Below are 22380 nucleotides of genomic sequence, written 5' to 3'. Positions count from 1 at the left end.
CCAAAACATAGAAAAGGAAGCAAAACTTCCAAATTCATTCTATGAAGCCAGTATTACCCTGATACCAAAACCAGATAAAGACTCCACTGAAAAAGAAAGATTGAGGCCAAGGGATGCCTGGGTGGCTCAGAGGTTGAGCATCTGCTTTTGGCTCAGGTCATGATCCCAGGGTCCTGGGATTGAGTCCCACATTGGGCTTCCTGCATGGAGCCTGTATCCCTCTGCCTATGTCTCTGCCTGTCTCTGTGTATCTCTCATGACTAAATAAATAAAATCTTTTTAAAAAAGAAAGAAAAATTGAGGTCAGTATCCTTGATGAATAACGGATGCAGATTCTCAATAAAATACTAACAAACCAAATCCAACAATACACTGAAAGAATCATTCACCAGGATCAAGTGGGATTTATTCCTGGGCTATAATGGTGGTTCAGTATTCACAAATCAATCAATGTGATAGACCACATTAATAAAAGAAAGGTAAAAAAAAATATGATCCTCTCAATAGATACAGAAAAAGCATCTGACAGCATCCGACAAAGTACAACATCCATTCAGGATAGAAGCCCTCAACAAAGTAGGGTTAGAGGGAACATAACTCGACATAAAAAAGGCCATATATGAATAACCCACAGCTAACATCATCCTCAATGGAGAAAAACAGAGCTTTTCCTCTATGGTCAGGAATATTTTTCTCAGAACTAGAACAAACAAACCTAAAATTTGTATGGAGCCACCAAAGTCCCCAAATAGCCAAAGCAACCTGGAAAAGAAGATCAAAGCTTGGAAGCATCACAGTTCTGACTTCACGTCTTACAGAGCTGTAGTGATCGGGATAGTATGGTACTGTCATAAAAACAGACACTTAGATCAATGGAACATAATAGAAAACCCAGAAATGCACCCACAACTAATATGGTCAACTATTCTTTGATGAATCATGAAAGAATATCCAATGGGAAAAAAGATAGTCTCTTCAACAAATGGTGTTGGGAAAACTGGACAGCAATATGCAGAAGAATGAAACTAGACCACTTTCTTACAGCACACACAAAAACAAATTTAAAATGGAGACCTGAAACCATAAAAATCCTAGAGGAGAACACAGGCAGAAACCTCTTTGACATCAGCCATAGCAACTTCTTTCTAGGTATGTTCCTGGAGGCAAGGGAAACAAAAGTAAAAATAACCTATTGTGACTACATCAAAATAAAAAGTGTCCACAGAGCAAACGAAATAATCAACAAAACTAAAAGGCAACCTACAGAATGGGAAAAGATATTTGCAAATTACATATCCAATAAAGGGTTAGTATCCAAAATACATAGAGAAGTTATAAAACTCAACACCCCAGAAACAAATATTCCAACCAAAAAATGGGCAAAAGTCATAAGCAGACATTTCTCCAAAGAAGACCTACATATGGAGGACACCTGGGTGGTTTAGTCAGTTAAGTGACTGACTCTTGAGTTTCAGCTCAGGTCATGATCCTCAGGGTCATGAGATTAAGCCCTGGGTGGAGTCTGCTTAAGATTCTCTCTCTTCCTTTCCCTCTGCCCCTCCACCATCCCATTTGTGCTCTGTCTCTAGGGAAAAAAAAGAAACAAAACAAATAAGCAAAGGGAAAATAAGGAGAGAGGGGTAGACAAACCAAGAAATAGACTCTTTTTTAACTATAGAGAACAAACTGAGGACTACCAGAGGGAGGTGGGTGGGGCAAAGAGTTAAACAGGTGGTGGCAATTAAGGGGTGCATTTGTGATGAGCACTGGGTGTAGTACAGAAGTGTTGAATTACTATATTGTACACATAAAACTAGGAAATGTTATAAAAGTTAAAAGGGAAAATTTTAAAGTTAAAAAATAGTGAAAATCATATATATTTTTCAGAATAAAAGATAAACATTTTTTTAAAAAGAAGACACCCAAAGAGATCAATTGAATCCTTATGAACATCTCAATGCCATTTTTGTTTTATATAGAGCTTTTTAAAAAAATCCTATAATTCATATGTAATCTCAAGGGACCCTAGGTTGCCAAAAAAAATCTTGGAAGAAAAGAACAATCTTGGAAGACTCACACCTCCTAATTTCAAAACTTAGTACAAAGCTACAGTAATTAAAAGTGTGATACTTGCATACGGACAGACATACAGACCAATGAATTAGGATAGAAAACCCAGAAATAACCCTTCACATATATGTTCAAATGATGTTAGAATAGGGTGCAAAGACCATTCAATGGAAGGAGGACAGCCTTTTCAATAAATGATGTTGGGAAAATAGGATATCCACATGTAAAATAATGAAGTCAGATACAAAATGTTAACTCAAAATGGATCAAAGACCTACATGGAAAAGCTAAAATTATAAGTCTTAGGAGAAAACTTACGGGGAGGGGCACCTGGGTGGCTCAGTGGTTGAGCATCTGCCTTTGGCTCAGGCTGTGATCCTGGGGTCCTGGGACTGAGTCCCACATTGGGCTCCCTGCAGGGAGCCTGTTTCTCCCTCTGCCTATGTCTCTGCCTCTCTCTGTGTGTCTCTCATGAATAAATAAATAAAATCTTTTTTTAAAAAAAGACTGAAAACTTAAGGGGAAATCATGACATTGGATTTGGTGGTAAATTCTTGGATATGACGCCAAAAGCACAGGCACCAAAATAAAAAATAGGTATTTGGACTTCATCAAAATCACAAAATGTTTGTGTTTCAAAGGACACTATCAAGAAAGGGAAAAGACAATCCATAGAATAGAAGAAGATATTTGCAAATCATATATTGACAATAAGTTAATATCCAGAATATTAAAGGGCTCCTACAACTCAACAACTCTAAAATAAACAACCCAATTAAAAAATGGGCAGAAAGACTTGGAATTTCTCCAGAGAAGATATACAAAATGCCCAATTATATGGCCCATAAGCACATGAGAAGATGCTCAACATCAGTGCTCATTAGGGAAATGCAAAGCAAAAATACAAGAAACTACTTCATACCCATTAGGATAGATATGATCAAAAAACTAGGAAATAACAATTGTTGATCAGGATGTGGAGAAATTAGGACACTTGTGCTTTCTGGTGGGAATATAAAATGACACAGCCATCATGTAAAACAGCAGCTGTTTCTCAAATGTTAAACATAGAATTACCATGTAATTCCACAATTCTATTCCTAGGTATATACACAAAAGAACTGAACACAGGGACTCAGATACTTGTACATCTAGTTGATAGCAATTTTATTTACAAAAGCTAGAAGGTGGAAGCATCCACAGATGGATGGATAAATGAAAAGTGGTATATATATATACACACACACACACACACACAGTGGAATATCACTGAGCCTTAAAAAGTTAGGGAATTCTGATGCATGCCACAACATGGATGAACCTTAAGGACATTATGCTATGTGGTGTAAGGCAGTCAGAAATGAACAAGTATTGTATGATTTTACTTATGTGAGGTATCTAAAGTAGTCAAAGCTATAGAAATCGAACACAGAATTCTGGTTGCCAGGGGTTGGGGGTTGAGGAAAGTAAGGAGTTATTGTTTAATAATGGGCACATAGTGTCAGTTTGCATAATAAAAAGAGCTCTGGAGATGGATGCAGAATATTGTGCATGTATTAATGCCACAGAACTGTAGACTTAAATGGTTAACGGGCACATGGGTGGCTCAGTCAGTTAAGTGTCTGCCTTGGGCTCAGGTCATGATTTCAGGGTCCTGGGATTGAGCCCCACTTTGGGCTGCCTGCTTAGTGGGGAGTCTGCTTCTCCCTCTCCTTCTGCCCCTGCTTATGCTATCTCTCGCTCACTCTCCCTCAAATAAATAAAATCTTTAAAAAATGGTTAAAATGGTATATTTTACCATAATTTTAAAAATCAATTACAATTGATTTCTAATGATACAATAAACAAGAAAAATATAATAAATTTGACTTTATTAAAATAAACCCATAATACACATACTAGAATTGTTGAAACTGAAAGGACTGAAAATACCATATATTGTCAAGGATGTTAATGAACTGGCACATTCACCATTGATGGCAGGAATGTAAAATGGTACAACTCCTTTGGAAAACAGTTTGGTGATTTCTTATAAACTTAAAAATATAGTTATCACATAACCCAGCAATTCCACCTCTGGATATTTCCTCAGAGAAATCAAAACAAATATCCACACAAAGACTTCTACCTTGAATGTTTATAGCAGCATTTTTCAAGATAACCTCAAACTGGAAAAACCAAAATGTTATCAATAGATGAACAGATAAATAAATCGTGGCATATCCATACAATGTAATACTACTCAGGAATAAATAGGAACAATCTATTGATATATGCAACAACATGAGTGATTCTCCAAAACATGATGATGACTGAAGTCCAGACCAAAACAAAAACAAAAACCAAAAGCACATACTGTATAATTACATGTATATGAAACTCTAGGAAAGATAAATGTAATCAATAGTGATGTAAAGTAATATATTAGTCACTGTCTGGGGCTGAGAATGGAGATGGAGATTGACCTGGAAGGAACACAAGGAAATCTTTTTTTTTTTTAAGATTTTATTTATTCATGAGAGACACAGAGAGAAAGAGAGGAGCAGAGACACAGGCAGAGGGAGAAGAAGCAGGCTCCATGCACCGGGAGCCCGATGTGGGATTCGATCCCAGGTCTCCAGGATCGCGCCCCGGGCCAAAGGCAGGCGCTAAACCGCTGCGCCACCCAGGGATCCCCAAGGAAATCTTTTAAGGTAATAAAATATTCTGTATCTGGATTGGGTAGTTAGGTACACTAGGGCATATATTTGTCAAAATTATCTAACTGTATACTTAAAATGAGTGTTTCTTAGTATAAATTATACTTCGATAAATTTGATTTTTAAAGTAAATTAATAATGATTTGTAAGGATCCCTTCAGTTCTATAATTCAGTAATCTATGAACTTATGAACTCCAAAAAATCTTTGACTATTATAGATTTTACCAGATTATAATGATATCTTAGAGCAATATGTTAGAAGAGATCTTAAAATTCTCTTAGTCAAAAAAATTCTTCTGATGCTTGAATCTTCTTTATAACATTAACACCAAGTAGTCACTCTCTGCTTAAATACCTTCAGGGAGAGGGAATTTACTATATATTTTTTTAAATTTTTATTTATTTATGATAGACATACAGAGAGAGAGACAGGCAGAGACACAGGCAGAGGGAGAAGCAGGCTCCATGCACCGGGAGCCCGACGTGGGATTCGATCCCGGGTCTCCAGGATCCTGCCCTGGGCCAAAGGCAGGCGCCAAACCACTGCGCCACCCAGGGATCCCGGAATTTACTATATTTTAAGAAAATCCATTTCAGTTTTAGACAGGTCTAATCATTATAGTTTCCTTATGATGACCTGAAATCTCACTCCTTGTATGTCTCACCCATGAAAATAGGCATAGAATAAATTTAATTTTTTTAAAGATTTTTATTTATTTTTTCATGAGAGACAGAGAGGGAGAAAGAGGCAGAGACACAGGCAGAGGGAGAAGCAGGCTCCATGCAGGCAGCCTGACATGGGACTCGATCCTGGGACTCCAGGATCACGCCCTGGGCCAAAGGCAGGCGCTAAACCACTGAGCCACACAGGGATCCCCAGAAAAAATTTAATTTTTTAAAAATATTTTGTTTATTTGAAAGCGAGAGAGAGCATGAGAGAGAGATAACAAGCAGGAGGGAGGGACAAAGAGAGAAGCAGACTCCCCACTGAGCAGGGAGCCCAATGTCATGACTTGAGCCAAAGATAGACGCTTGACTGATGGAGCCACCCAGGCGCCTGGAATAAATTTAATTATTTTACTCCTTGATAGCCATTCAAATATTAGGAGAAAGTTATTATGTTCCTCCTAAATCTTCCATTTTCCAAATTTAACATCCATATTTCCTTTAACTATTCTTCAAATAAGATGGCTCTTACCATCCTGAGTACCTTCTCCTTGGCACATTAGAGTTTGTCAATATCCTCCTTCAAAAGTGTTGCCTCTTAATCCTACACAGTATTATAGGTATGCTATAACCAGAGCAGAATACAGGGTGATTATCACTCCTTCACTTTTCTATTGATGCAACCTAATTGGTTTTTTTTTAAAGATTTTATTTATTCATGAGAGACACAGAGAGAGGCAGAGACAGAGGCAGGGGAAGAAGCAGGCTCCCCACAGGGAACACGACATGGGACTTGATCCCAGGACTCTGGGATCACAACCTGAGCCAAAGGGAGACATTCAATCACTGAGTCACCCTGGCGCCCCATGATGCAACCTAATTTGAATTAATTTTCTCAGCATTATTGGCTGATGTTGAGCTTACAGTCAACTAAAAACATCGCAAATCTTTTACATGTGCTGCTCTTAAGCCACATTTCATCTATTCTGTTCTTGTACAGTTGTTTTTAGGGATCCAAGTATGGGATATATTGTTATTCTGTTTGTCTTCATCTTATCCAAATGGGCTCATCATTTCAGCCTATTGAGGTCTCTTCAGATTTGCCTGTCTTCTAACATATTGGTTACTCTTTTCAGCTTCAGGTCATATATATACCCAATCAGTATTCACAAAGGTCCTTATCTACATATTCTGATTCTAAATTCATATGATATTCACCACATAATTTGATACTTGATTATACATTTTTATTAATTTGTAATTATGTTGTATGTGTAAATCTTGTTTCCATAAAAATATTTTAAGCTTATGTATAGAAAGAATCATGTATTCTACTTATTCTATAATACCAGGCACAGATTAGGCATTCAATAAATATTTGTTGACTTAAAACCTCAATTATGGTATTTTTATGGTATAGCTATATCAGGAATGAGCCACAACTGACTTTCATCTAATGTTTACTTAAGTGCTTTCTTTTACATCCATACAGATATATTTGTGGGAATGGCTACACCGGCCAAAGCATCACAAAATCAATGACTAGCTGTTATAATAGAAACAAAGGCCACAGTGCCACCTAGTGAACATTACTAGTTTACTTCTGATCACAAGGTCACTTTCAGTACTACAATGGAAAGGCATGATTTTTTTTTAGAACTCCATATAGTTAGTAGAACCAATATAAAACCAACACATGAGATGTGGTGGTCTTCACTTTAGGTCATATAAATACTCTATTAATAGTATCACTTTTTTTCTTAGATTTTATCTATTTATTCAAGACACATGGAGAGAGGCAGAGACATAGGCAGAAGCAGCACCCCACAGGGAGCCTGATGAGGGACTCAATCCCAGGACCCTGGGATCATGACCTCAGCTGAAGGCAGACACTCAAGCACTGAGCCACCTAGGTGCCCCAACAGTATCATCCCGTAACTGTTGTAAGTCTTACTGCCATGCTGTGCTTTGAAATCGTGCTTTAGTTTCATCAACCTATAGTAGTACTAATGACACTTCATGTAGCTAAATTGCAGTTGTAAGCTGAGGATGAGATTCCTACACTGAGTTAAAGAGTGCTCAATTGTGCATTACCATTAATTTTATTACAGACTATCACCAAAACAATCCATTCTTCATCTCTTAATGAAAATTAAGGGTATTAAGATATTATGATTTGCAGCAAAATCCCATTATATCAAGTTGTGATCAACTGTTCCTATACTTAGAACCCAAGTTCATTTCCTCTATACTAAAAGTCTGCCTATTCGAGCCTATGACTTACACTTAATTTTATTATATTATTTTTGAGAATTTTTAACATACCAGACTTAAGATACTATAAATTCCCCAAAGTCAGAGATGATGTCTATGAAACTACATAGTTTAATATTGTCTCATACATAGTACTGAAGATATTCTCAATGGATAATGGCAATGAAAAATTTACACATATATAACTTTGAAAATAAACCAAAGAAATTACTTATATTTAGAATTGCTATCTCAAAAAGATGTTGCCAAATGTATGAACTAATGAATCCATAACATAATCTACTAAGAGTTCAGAGGAATATATTCTCCAACTCCTTTAACTCATCCAAATTAACTTCTGACCTATGATTTAATATTTTATTTTAAAGCAGAATAAAACAGAATGTGTTTCTCTCTTCCAAAAAGAAAGGAACTGAGCTATAGAAAGGTCTAATGGGGTGATTTCTAAAATAATGTAAACTCATTCAGTTCTAATAATCAAGCATAGATCTTGATCACTTTTGGTTTCCAATTATCCACAGTAGCAAGGTCAGAAACAATATGAACAAATGCAATTCCTTTAATCACAAGAAATCGACAGGTATTTATTGAGTCTCTTTGACTATACATTAGGCTCTATGCTAGCTATCAGAGAAAATAAAGTAAGATATGGTCCTTGTCTCAAGGAGGTGGCAATCTAATAGGGGGCTAAGTCAGGTATACAAATAACTATAATACAATGCAGAATACGAGTACCTAGGTATAAACAGAGGTGTTATGAAGTTTTAGAGGAAAAGCAAGACTCAGAAATTTCCTTATCAAGCCAAGACTGTCATAAAAAAGTTTCATAAGGTAGAGATGCAGGGAAAAGGTCATTTGCAATGGAGAAGCATGGAAAAAGGTACAGAAGTAGAAAAGCATAGATCATGGTTTGGAAGCTGCAAATAATCCAATTTAGGATAAACACAGTATACATGTAATGGAAATAAAATAGGATTATGTTATTTCTAGATTATGGAGGACCTTAAGCACCGAGGAATTTGGTTTTCATTTACAGGGAGTAACTGAAGATTATTGAGTGGCTCCCTGTAATTGGTTAGAAGATTATTCCAATAATGATAAAGATGATGAAAGCTTGGGCTAGAGTAGAGAGGTAAAGATGGGAGAGAAGACAGCTGGCAAAAATCTGCAGAAGTAGAACTGATCAGATGTGGCACATGATGAATACATGGGAAGAAGTAATCCAGGAATCTAAAAATTTCAGTCTCAGATCACTGGATATGCCCAAAATAGTAAAAAAGTGAATGTGGGCTATGAGAAAGATCCGGGCTACACATATTGATTTAGGAATGAAGAATTGAAGCTAAGATGGATTACTGGGAGTAGAGTGTACATAAGAAAAAAAAAAGAAGAGACCAGAGAATAAATTAACTCAACAAATGTTTATTAAAACATCTATGAAGCATGGTTGTGGGTGTCAGGGATAAAACAGTGAACCAGATAACAAGATAAAGATAATACCTTCCCTCATCCAATATTTATTTGGTGAAAAGAACCAGTAACAGAAATAGAGAAGGAATAGCCACAGCAATAAATAGGATTAAGAGAAGATGTCATAGAAGCCAAACACAAAGTTTCCAGAAGGATGAAACAGTTGACAGTATTACATTGTTTTGTGCTAGAGAGATCAGAGGACAAGAAGGACTAAGAAAAGATCATTGGACTTGATCATTAAAAGGTTACTAGTGATCGTCAAAAGATCGGTTTATAAACTCAAAGATGTGAAAATCATCAAGAGAGCAGTAGGTGATAAAATCAAAAACCTTAGAGTCAGTCTTGTCTATTCTTTCTCTTCTATCTTACATCTGGTATGTCGGGGAATTCTGTCATCTTTACTTTTATAATCTATCTAGAATCTGATCCCCATCCACAATTCTACCCTGGTCTATGCCACCTCATCTCTTGCCTAGATTATTTCAATGGCCTCCTAAATGGTCTCCTGCTTCCACCCTTGCACTCACCCTAGCCTATTCAATACAGTGGTAAGAGTGATCTTATTAAAATTCAGGTCATAAGGTCATACCGTGCTCAATTTGGCAGCACATATACTAAAACTGGAACAGTACAGAGAAGATTAGCATGGCCCCTGCACAAGGATGACATGTGAATTCATGAAGTGTTCCATATTTTTAAAAATTTTAAAAATAAAATGCAAATCAAATCATGTCATTTCTTTGCCCAGAGCTCCCCAATGGCTCCCCATCTCACCTAGAGTTAATGATAAATCTTTACAATGAACTATAAGATCTTTCTTACATAATCCATCTCCCCACTATTTCCCTGATCACAGCTCCTACTTTTCTTAATATTACCTGTGCTGAAGTCACACTAGTCCCTTTGCTATTCCTCAGATGCCCCAGGTATGCTCTTATCCCCACAACCTTTGCACTTGCTATTCTTGCTATTTGGAATGCTATGCTTTTGTTTTTGTTTTGTTTTGTTTCCAGAGATCTACATAGCTAGCTAGATCCCTCATTTCCTCAGGTCTCTACTCAAAAACCACCTTCTCACTGAGGCCTTCGTGGCCACCCTATCTAAAATTTCAACCTTTATTCCTCTTCTAAAACATTTAATACAAAAAAAATTTAATACCACCCTTTCCTGCTTAGTACTCATCACTCTTTAATATATAACAGGGTCAGCAAACTATGGCCTTTGAACCACTTCTAAGCTACCATCTATTTTTGTAGTTCACAAGCTAAGAAGGGTTTTATATTTTTCAAAGGTTGAAAAAATCGAGAATAATAATATTTTATGACACACAAAAATTATATGAAATTCAAATTTCAGTGTTCCTAAATAACAAAGTTTTATTAGGACAAAGCCAAGCCAATTTGTTTACATATGGTCTATGGCTGTTTTCATGGTATAACAGCAGAGTTTAATAGTTGCAACAGAGAATTGCATGACATAGAAAACCTAAAATATTTACTACTTGGCTCTTCACAGAAATTTTGCTGACCTCTGTAATATACCATAATATTCATTTTTAAATTTTCTGTCCTAGGAGAATAATAAACTCCACGAATGTAGGTGTTTTGTCTATTTTGTTCATTATTATATCCCAAGGCCTAGGATAGTATTTAACATAGATAGTCAATAACCATTTTTTTAAATAAATGGGCACTGAGAAAATATTGGCAGTAATTTTAGGTTCAAAAGTTTGGTGATAAAATGAAGAACAAAGAACTATAATTTTAGTAGGATGACAAGATTGAAGGAAGGTTTTTTTTTTATAAAGAAGACCTCAGAATAATTGTTGTGATGGGGAAAGAAATAGTTGAGAGAAAAATATTAAAAAGCTGAAGTTGAGAATTGTAGAGAAGGCCCTCAAAAAAAGTTCCTTCTAAGAGATAAGAAGAAGAAAGGAAGAGTAAAGAAAGGAGAAGTTGATGAAGTTCATGTGCGTGGCTATGAGTTCAGAAAATTACAAGATAAAGTATTTTGCTAAAGGGAAGGGTAAGGCATGGTGGTTTGAGGACAATAAATTTGTGAGGAATATGACAGAAAGTTAGTAAGAGTCAGTTTTACCTAGCTGAAAAACCATACAATTTAAGCAGGTCCAGTAAACATGGTTTCATAAACTATTCTGAACAATGTTCAAGTAGCTCAAGGGAAGAAGTGAAAAAAGCATTTGACAATGAAAATTAACAAGGGAAGGTGGGAATAGTAAAATATAATGGATTGTGTAATTTCTTTTCACCTTTCTCTTTGTGCATTAAGAGAGTATTCCCTACATATGGAAGATACCAAATCAATGTTTGCTAAGTTCAAGACAAGAAGGATGAAAGAGAAAAATACACTAACAATAATCAACAAGATTACCTTGAACATACTGAAAATAACTTTTGGGTTTACTACCAATCTGGCCTTCAGTGATATAATCACACACTGATTATACACTATTAGGACATGCCTGGTTTCCTGCTCTCCTCTTCTTCACCTTCTTACTAATACCATCTGAATTCCATATTATAGGCTTAGTCCTATACTAGGATCAAATTTGACATTAGTTAGAGGAGACTTAAGAAGCATTGTTTCAGGGCACCTTGCTGGCTCAATCGGAGGAGCACATGACTCTTGATCTCAATGTCTTGAGTTCAAGCCCCACACTGGGGTTGAGGCTACTTTAAAAAAAGAAGCACTGCTTCAAGTCTTGAAAGATTCTATCTACTCACTTCATATTCTCCTAGAAACTGCATCCCAGCCTGGCCCCCTATGCCTAACCTCCACTCTTAAAAACAACCTCATATTCTAGCCTCATATTCTAGGTGCACCTGAGTGGCTTAGTCAGTTAAGCATCTGCCTTTGGCTCCGGTCTTGATCTCAGGGTCCTGGGATGGAGCTGCATTTTGGGCTCCCTGTTCAGCTGGGAGTCTGCTTCTCCCTCTCTCTTTGCCCCCCTCCCCGCTTGTGTGAGCTGTCTCTCAAATAAATAAATAAAATCTTTAAAGATCTGCCCATTAGGATACTCTGAGGCTAGCTGCTTGGTTGAGTCAAAGGCAACTATGTCTTGTTCATGTCTATAACCCCTCAGAGACTATCACAGTATCTTGTACTGCACTCTTTCTATCTGTATTAGCTGAACAGATAGCAGAACAGATACCCTTCCTTGGCCTGAAAAGACAATCATCCAAATGGCATATCTGACTCCAAATGCAGGTCCTTCCCATTCTGCCAGGCCAACATAAATCATGAAACTTACAATAACTTTCTGATCACCTTTATATCTTTCAGCAGTAAGCAATTATCTTTCTGAAATAGTTAATGGTATCTTATGCAGAAAATTTGTGTGATAATCTTTTTTTCAGGTCTTTAAGTAAACAGTAGCGTCAATTATCTTTCTGAAACACTTAAATGCTAGGCTGTGCTGAAATATCATGAACTAAGTAAGTAATACTTCAACTTCTCTTCCAGAACTATAAATTTTTAATATACAAACTAAATGGTAAATATTCTTTTGAAAGAAAATTGAAGTATTTAGTCAAATAAACAACCCTTCAAAGTAAACAAAAACTCAAAGAAAATGTCTGGAATACAACCAGTAATCATATATTTTCCCCTAAACTTGTCATTAAAACCTGAAAAGCAACAAAAGTCTTCATATTTTATCTAGGTCTACACTTGTCCTTCTCACTTGTCCTTCCACAAGCCAATACCTTCCCCCACTTAATGTGTATACTATGATACCCAAAAAAAGAAATGTTCCAATTGCTCTAGGAAGTATGAATGGCTCGATCTTTAAATAGATTTTTATCTCATTCACCTCCTAGAATTTTGTTCTGATAATCAATTGCTAAAAATTTTCCAGAGTGGTTGGATAGTCAATAGGTAACCCAGTACATAAAAGAAAGACTATTTTATCTGAGTATTTTCCCATACTGAATGGTTGACCAATAAAAGTGTACCTTATAATTTAGTCTACTTCAAAGGACAATACTGCAGGTGGTTAGTAGCAAACAACTTGGTTTAGAAGTTCCAATGATGTATTACTTTTCAGAAAAAGGTGCCCCCAAAACCCAGTAAGTAGTGGAATTAATGGTTTTTCAAATTCTCTCTTTCTGGGAAGTTCCTATCAGTCATGTTTACAGTGTACAAATCAAGAAAGTATCAATTTGAGTTTATATTCTATGAAGAAACTCTCAGATATCTTAACCTCATAGCCAAGAAGACACACCAAACTGTACCTATCTCCCTGCCACTGCACAGGACACTTCCTGCCTTTGAAAAAAATAGATGAATCAAAGCACCTTATCAAGTTGTTTCAAATGAAGGTAGCAGGAAGCCATGTTCCTCCGCAGTTTGGCCAAGTCCAAATCTGTACGATCAGTTGCATAAAATCTCAGAGAATAATAGTACCAGTTTAGGGCATCAGCATAATTTTGTACCTAAAGGTTAAAAAGAAATAACAAAATTACAGAGATATCTCTACATTTGACCTTATTTTTTCTAAGTCACCTCTACAAAAAAAAAACAATAAAATTGTATTGTTTTCTTTTTTAGGCAATCAAAACACAACACCCTCTCTGAGTTCTAAGTTCATTTTATGATCTGTCTAGATCAGTATGAGTTGCAGATTGTGGTACTCGATATTCTATTTTCTTTCTCCATATTAGAAATTTCACGGAAACCATCAACAAAATTGAAAGGCAACCTACGGAATGGGAGAAAATGCTTGCAAACAATATATTCAATAGATGGCTAATATCCAAAATATACAAAGAACTCCTACAACTCAATAGAAAAAAAAACAATTTAAAAATGGGCAAAGAACCTGAATAGACATTTTTCCAAAGAAGACATATAGGGGCATCTGGATGGCTCAGTCAGTTAAGCATTTGACTCTTTAAAATATATATATATATATTTTATGTATTTATTTGACAGAGAGAGAAAGAGAAGAAGTAGAGGGAGCAAGAGAGGGAGAAGCAGGCTCCCAGTGTGCACGAAGCCTGATGTGGGCCTCAATCCCAGGACCCTGGGATCATGACCTGAGCCAAAGGCAGATGCTTAACCAACTGACCCACCCAGGCACACCAAGCATTCAACTCTTGATTTCAGCACAAGATAATGAATCTCAGGGTTGTGAAATTAAGGTCCAGGTCGGACTCCACACTCAGCTGGGAGTCTGCCTGAGGATTCTCTCCTCTCTCCTACTGTCCCTCCCCCTGCTCATGGTCTCTCTCAAATAAATTAATAAATCTTTAAAAAAGACATACAAATGGTCAGCAGAAGAAAAGGTGCTTAACATCACTAATAATATGGAAAATCCAAATCAAAACCACGATGAAATATATCTCACAACTACTAGAGTTATATCATCAAAAAGAAAAGGGATAAAAATGCTAGTAAAGAGAAACCTTTTACACAGTTGGTTGGACTATAAAATGGTAAGATTATCATGGAAAACAGTATAGAGCTTTCTCAAATTAAAATTAGAACTACCATATACTCCAGCAATCCCACATCATGATCTGAAAGAGATCTCTACTTCCATATTCATTGCAGCAATATTCAAAATAGCCAAGGTACAGAAACAACCTAAGTGTCCATTTATTGATGAATGGATAAATAAAATATGGTATATGTACACAATGGAATATTATTCAGCCATAAAAAGAGGGACATCCTACCATTTGTGACAAGAATGAATTTGGAGGACTAGTATGCTAGGTAAAATAAGCCAGATAGAGAAAGACAAATATTTCATGTTATCATCACTTATTTGTGGAATTTGAAAAAAAAACAGTTAAACTCTAGAAACAGAGAATAGAATAGTGGTTTTGAGGGGCTTGGGGAAATGGGGAAAGGGTGGTAAAAGGGTATAAACTTTCAGTTATAAGATGAAAAAGGTAACAGGGTATAAACTTTCAGTTATAAGATGAAAAAGGTCATCTAATGTATGACATGATTACTATAGCTGGTAATACTGGATTGTATAACTGAATTTTGCTAAGAGAACAGAACTTAAGTGTTCTCAGTAAAAAAAAATGTGATGAATATGTTAATTAAATAGTTAGGACTCAAGACATATACATATACCTAATCATTACATTGTACACTTAAAATTGTGTTGATTATACTTCAATAAATTTTTAAATTTCTATTTAAATTCAATTAATTAACATGTAATATATTATTAATTTCAGAGGTAGAGGTCAGTGATTCATCAGTCTTACATAATACCCAGTGCTCATTACATCAGGTGTCCTCCTTAACATTCATCACGCAGTTACCCCAATACCCTACCCACTACTCCTCCAGGGACCCTCAGTTTGATTCCTATGATTAAGAGTCTCTTATGCTTTGTTTCCCTCTCTGATTTCATCTTGTTTTATCTTTTCTCCTCTTCCTATATGATCCTCTGTTTTGTTTCTTTTTTTAAAAAGATTATTTATTTATTCGTGAGACACACACAGAAAGACGCAGAGACATAGGCAGAGGGAGAAGCAGGCTCCATGCAGGGAGCTTGCTGTGGGACTCAATCCTGGGGCTCCATGATCATGCCCCGGGCCAAAGGCAGGCACTAAACTACTAAGCCACCCAGGCATCCCATCTCTGTTTTGTTTCTTAAATTCCACATATAAGTAAGATCATATTATAATTCTCTTTCACTGATTAACTTATTTCTCTTAGCATAATATCCTCTAGTTCCATCCACATCATTGCAAATGGCGAGATTTCATTTCTTGATGGCTGAGTAGTATTCCATACAACATCTGCATGTGGGATGAAAAGTCTGAGGGGTGGTGAACAACCCCAGAAAACTCAAAATACAATTTTAGTTATTAAAACAATGATAAAAATTTTTAGAAGAAATTCATAATTTACCATGCTAATATAGCTATTTTCATTTTTCTGCATTCCATTTTAACTTTGTCCTTTTATATTTGTATATAGTTACAATCATAGCTTATATTAGAGTTTCATGTTCCATTCTTTCCATCTGACTTTATTTGGTAAATATTAATCTATATTATTATGGAGTCCTCACAGTTGTCAATGTAAGGGATATATAACATTCAATTAAGTTAATATACAATGATTTTCTTAATGTTGGATATTTCATTGATTTCCAAGCTTTTCACTATTATGATAAAGTGCCACTGTGTTTGAGTACAATTTTTTTTTTACTTTTGAGGCACTAACATATTTTCAATGCTAAGACACTATTAGGAAAAATCTGATCGAGATAACCTGGATAATTTTTTCTAAACTGAACACCTGGGTGGCTCAGTGGTTAAGTGTCTGTCTTTGGCTCAGGCTGTGATCCTGGTCCAGGGATCAAGTCCCACATCAGGCTCCTACGAGGAGCCTGCTTTTCCTCTGTCTATGTCTCTGACTCTCTCTGTGGGACCCTGTTTCTCATGAATAAATAAAATATTTTAAAACACAAAAACTTTTTTAAGCTAAGAAAACTCAGATTGCTCATGCACACCAAGGTAAGGTAGATGAGTCCCTTGTACCCTCTAAAAGAAGCTTCACATTTTAAGTGAAGAACAGAAGTCATTTGGGTGTAAATGGAATAAAACACACTCTTCACTAAAAAAAAAAAAAAAAAAACCTGTGCTCTGTAGGTTCAACATTGCCCATGACTATTTAGGGTCAAGATTATATTTTTCTCCGGTGTTGAAAGTGGGAGTTTAAAAATATTCTGCAAGATGGGGGGCAAGATGGTGAAGAGTGGGGGTACTCACTCACCTGGTCCCACCAACTTACCTAGATAACTTTCAAAACATCCTGAACACCTACGAATTTGACCTAAGAATTAAAGAGAGAACAGCCAGAATGCTACAGAGAGAAGGGTTTTCGCTTCTAACAAGAATCATCTAGGGTGAAATTTACTTAGGTTATGGTTGATATTCTTGACTTAGCCTGCTCATACACCCACTCTGCACTGAGCAAAATGACTAGAAGGAAGAATTCACCACAAAAGAAAGAATCAGAAACAGTATTCTCTCCCACAAAGTTACAGAATTTGGATTACAATTTAATGTCAGAAAGCCAATTCAGAAGCACAATTATAAAGCTACTGGTGGCTTTAGAAAAAAGCATAAAGGATTCTAGAGACTTCATGACTGCAGAATTTAGATCTAATCAGGCCAAAATTAAAAATCAATTAAATGAGATGCAATCCAAACTGGAGGTCCTAATGATGAGGGTTAATGAGGTGGAAAAAAGAGTGAGTGACATAGAAGATAAGTTGATGGCAAGGAAGGAAGCTGAGAAAAAAAGAGAAAAACAATTAAGAAACCATGAGGAAAGGTTAAGGGAAATAAATGACAGCTTCAGAAGGAACAATCTACGCATAATTGGGGTTCCAGGAAAGGCTGAGAAGGACAGAGGGCCAGAAAGCATATTTGAACAAATCATAGCTGAGAACTTCCCTAATTTGGGGAGGGAAACAGGCATTCAGATCCCAGAGATAGAGCGGTCCCCCTCCAAAATAATAAAAACCGTTTAACATCTCGACATTTAATAGTGAAACTTGCGAATTCCAAAGATAAAGAGAAAATCCTTAGTGTAGTGAGAGCCAAGAGATTCGTAACTTATATGGGGAGAAATATCAGATTAATAGCAGACCTCTCTGTAAAGACCTGGCAGGCCAGAAAGGGCTGGCAGGATATATTCAGGGTCCTAAATGAGAAGAACATGCAAACAAGAATACTTTATCCAGCAAGGCTCTCATTCAGAATAGAGGAGGAGATAAAGAGCTTCCAAGATAGGCAGAAACTGAAAGAATATGTGACCACCAAACCAGCTCTGCAAGAAATATTAAGAGGGACCCTGTTAAGAAAGAGGAAGTCCGGGGGGGAGGGGCAAGATGGCGGAAGAGCAGGGTCCCCAAATCACCTGTCCCCATCAAATTACCTAGATAACATTCAAACCATCCTGAAAATCTACGTATTCGGCCTGAGATGTAAACAGAGGCCAGCTGGAACGCTACAGTGAGAAAAGTTCGCGCTTCTATCAAGGTAGGAAGACGGGGAAAAAGAAATAAAGGAACAAAAGGCCTCCGAGGGGGAGGGGCCCCGCGAGGAGCCAGGCTAGGGCCGGGGCGAGTGTCCCCAGGACAGGAGAGCCCCGTCCCGGAGAAGCAGGAGCTGCACCAACCTTCCCGGGCGGGCGGAAAGGGGCTCGCAGGGACTTAGAGCAGGACCCAGGAGAGCGGGGATGCCCTCGGGCTCCCTGGGACACTAACAGACACCTGCGAGCGCAGGAGAGTGCGCCGAGTTCCCTAAGGGCTGCAGCGCGCACGGCGGGACCGGAGCAGCTCGGAGGGGCTCGGGAGCGGCTCCAGGGAGGGAGCTGCGGGCGGGAGCGCGAATCCAACAGCGCAGGCCCCGGAGCACAGGGCGCCGGGACACAGCCCAGGATCCGGCCTCCCCCGGGACAGGCAGAGGCCGGGAGGGCCCAGGACAGCGAGGACGCTCCTGCCCCGAGCTGAGCAGATCAGCGGCCCCGCCCCGGAGCCTCCAGGCCCTGCAGACGGAGAGCCGAGAGCCCCGAGCCCTGCGGAGGCTGAATCCAGGCTTCCAGAGTTGCCATAGCAACTGCGGCTGTTCCTCCTGGGGCCCCACGGGGTAAACAACCCCCGCTGAGCCCTGCAGCAGGCAGGGGCAGAGCAGCTCCCCCAAGTGCTAACACCTGAAAATCAGCACAGCAGGCCCCTCCCCCAGAAGACCAGCTAGACGGACCAGTGATACTCCCCCGTGTTCCAATACAACTTGTTTTTGGCCACTCTGCACTGAGCAAAATGACTAGAAGGAAAACCTCACCTCAAAAGAAAGAATCAGAAACAGCCCTCTCTCCCACAAAGTTACAAAATCTGGATTACACTTCAATGTCAGAAAGCCAATTCAGAAGCACTATTCTACAGCTACTGGTGGCTCTAGAAAAAAAGCATTAAGGACTCACGACACTTCATGACTGCAGAATTTAGATCCAATCAGGCAGAAATTAAAAATCAATTGAATGAGATGCAATCCAAACTAGAAGTCCTAACGACGAGGGTTAACGAGGTGGAAGAACGAGTGAGTGACATAGAAGACAAGTTAATGGCAAAGAGGGAAACTGAGGAAAAAAGAGACAATCAATTAAGGGACCATGAAGACAGATTAAGGGAAATAAATGACAACCTAAGGAAGAAAAACCTACGCTTAATTGGGGTTCCCGAGGGCGCCGAAAGGGACAGAGGGCCAGAATATGTATTTGAACAAATCCTAGCTGAAAACTTTCCCAATCTGGGAAGGGAAACAGGCATTCAGATCCAGGAAATAGAGAGATCCCCCACTAAAATCAATAAAAACCGTTCAACACCTCGACATTTAATAGTGAAGCTTGAAATTCCAAAGATAAAGAGAAGATCCTTAAAGCAGCAACAGACAGGAAGTCCCTGACTTTCATGGGGAGGAATATTAGGGTAACAGCAGACCTCTCCACAGAGACGTGGCAGGCCAGAAAGGGCTGGCAGGATATATTCAGGGTCCTAAATGAGAAGAACATGCAACCAAGAATCCTTTATCCAGCAAGGCTCTCATTCAAAATGGAAGGAGAGATAAAGAGCTTCCAAGACAGGCAGGAACTGAAAGAATATGTGACCTCCAAACCAGCTCTGCAAGAAATTTTAAGGGGGACTCTTAAAACTCCCCTTTAAGAAGAAGTTCAGTGGAACAATCCACAAAAACAAGGACTAAATAGATATCATGATGACACTAAACTCATATCTGTCAATAGTAACTCTGAACGTGAACGGGCTTAATGACCCCATCAAAAGGTGCAGGGTTTCAGACTGGATAAAAAAGCAGGACCCATCTATTTGCTGTCTACAAGAGACTCATTTTAGACAGAAGGACACCTACAACCTGAAGATAAAAGGTTGGAGAACCATTTACCATTCAAATGGTTCTCAAAATATACACTAAAAACTATAGAACACTTCTGAAAGAAATTGAGGAAGACACAAAGAGATGGAAAAATATTCCATGCTCATGGATTGGCAAAATTAATATTGTGAAAATGTCAATGTTACCCAGGGCAATTTACACGTATAATGCAATCCCTATCAAAATACCATGGACTTTCTTCAGAGACTTAGAACAAATTATTTTAAGATTTGTGTGGAATCAGAAAAGACCCCGAACAGCCAGGGGAATTTTAAAAAAGAAAACCATAGCTGGGGGCATCACAATGCCAGATTTCAGGTTGTACTACAAAGCTGTGGTCATCAAGACAGTGTGGTACTGGCACAAAAACAGACATATAGATCAATGGAACAGAACAGAGAACCCAGAAGTGGACCCTGAACTTTATGGCCAACTAATATACGATAAAGGAGGAAAGACGATCCACTGGAAGAAAGACAGTCTCTTCAATAAATGGTGCTGGGAACATTGGACATCCACATGCAGAAGAATGAAACTGGACCACTCTCTTGCACCATACACAAAGATAAACTCAAAATAGATGAAAGATCTAAATGTGAGACAAGATCCATCAAAATCCCAGAGGAGAACTCAGGCAACACCCTTTTTGAACTTGGCCACAGTAACCGGAGAAGGACAAACAGTGTATGTTCTCATTCATTTGGGGAATATGAATAATAGTGAAAGGGAATATAAGGGAAGGGAAAGAAATGTGTGAGAAATATCAGAAAGGGAGAAAGAACATAAAGACTTCTAACTCTGGGAAATGAACTAGGGGTGGTGGAGGGGGAGGAGGGCGGGGGGTGGGGGTGAATGGGTGACGGGCACTGAGGGGTACACTTGACTGGATGAGCACTGGGTGTTATTCTGTATGTTGGTCAATTGAACACCAATAAAAATTAATTTATAAAATTAAAAAAAAAAGAAAAAGAAAGAGGAAGTCCAAAGAAATGATCCACAAAAACAGGGACTGAATAGGTATTATGATGACACTAAATTCATATCTTTCAATAGTCACTCTGAACGTGAATGGGCTAAATGATCTCATCAAAAGACACAGGGTTTCAAACTGGATAAAAAAGCAAGAATCATCTATTTGCTGTCTACAAGAGGCTCATTTTAGACCTAGGAAATGAACAGCTTGAAAATCAAAGGTTGGAGAACCATTTTCCATTCAAATGGTCCTCAAAAGAAAGCTGGGGTAGCAATCCTCCTATCAGATAATTTAAAGTTTATCCCAAAGACTGTAGTAAGAGATTAAGAGGGACACTATATCATACTTAAAGGGTCTATCCAACAAGAAGACCTAACAATCATGAATATTTATGCCCCTAATGTGGGAGCTGCCAAATATATCAATCAATTAATAACCAAAGTAAAGATATACTTAGATAATAATACACTAATAGTAGGAGACTTCAATACAGCACTTTCTGAACATGACAGATTTTCTAAGCAGAACATCACCAAAGAAACAATGGCCTTAAACTATACACTCGACCAGATGGATTTCATAGATATTTACAAAACTTTACATCCGAACACAACTGAATACACATTCTTCTCAAGTGCACATGGAACTTTCTCCAGAATAGACCACATACTGGGTCACAAATCAAGTCTCAACCAAAACCAAAAGATTAAGATTATCCCCTGCATATTTTCAGACCACAATGCTTTGAAAGTAAAACTCAATCACAAGAGGAAATTTGGAATAAACTCAAACACGTGGAGGTTAAACAGCATCCTCCTAAAAGATGAAAGGGCCAACCAGGAAATTAGAGAAGAATTAAAAAGATTCATGGAAACTAATGAGAATGTAGAAACAACCATTCAACATCTTTGGGATACAGCAAAAGTGGTCCTAAGAGGGAAATACATCACAATTCACAATACAAGCCTCCCTCAAAAAATTGGAAAAAAACTCAAATAGACTAGCTAACCTTTCATTTAAAGGAACTGGAGAAACAACAGCAAATAAAACCTCCACAAAGGAGAAGAAGATAGTTAATAAAGATTTGAGTAGAACTCAATGAAATAGAGACCAGAAGAACTGTAGAACAGATCAACAAAACCAAGAGTTGGTTCTTCAAAAGGATTAGATAGATAATCATTAGCCGGCCTTATTAAAAAGAACCGAGAAAAGACTCAAATTAATAAAATCACGAATGAAAGAAGAGAGATCACAACCAATACCAAGGAAATA

The 22380-nt window shown here is 37.8% G+C and overlaps 1 protein-coding gene and 1 non-coding gene across 2 annotated transcripts in view; one reads left to right on the top strand and one right to left on the bottom strand.

Moving 5' to 3' along the window:
* The window catches only part of TEX11 (testis expressed 11), a 360742-nt gene that overhangs the window by 157120 nt on the left and 181242 nt on the right, over positions 1-22380 (bottom strand). The window contains exon 15 of the mRNA XM_055338036.1: positions 13500-13637. Coding sequence (XP_055194011.1) covers positions 13500-13637 — 138 coding nt within the window. The remainder of the gene's footprint in view (positions 1-13499; positions 13638-22380) is intronic.
* LOC129519033 (U6 spliceosomal RNA) lies at positions 9774-9880 on the top strand. The gene has a single exon (XR_008666330.1). It is a non-coding gene; the product is annotated as a U6 spliceosomal RNA (small nuclear RNA).

This window comes from Nyctereutes procyonoides, unplaced genomic scaffold (genome assembly GCF_905146905.1).
Source record: "Nyctereutes procyonoides isolate TBG_1078 unplaced genomic scaffold, NYPRO_anot_genome, whole genome shotgun sequence".
NCBI classification, from domain to species: Eukaryota; Metazoa; Chordata; class Mammalia; order Carnivora; family Canidae; genus Nyctereutes; species Nyctereutes procyonoides.
Note: the sequence above shows the minus strand (reverse complement) of the source record. Positions and strands in the feature narration are given on the sequence as shown.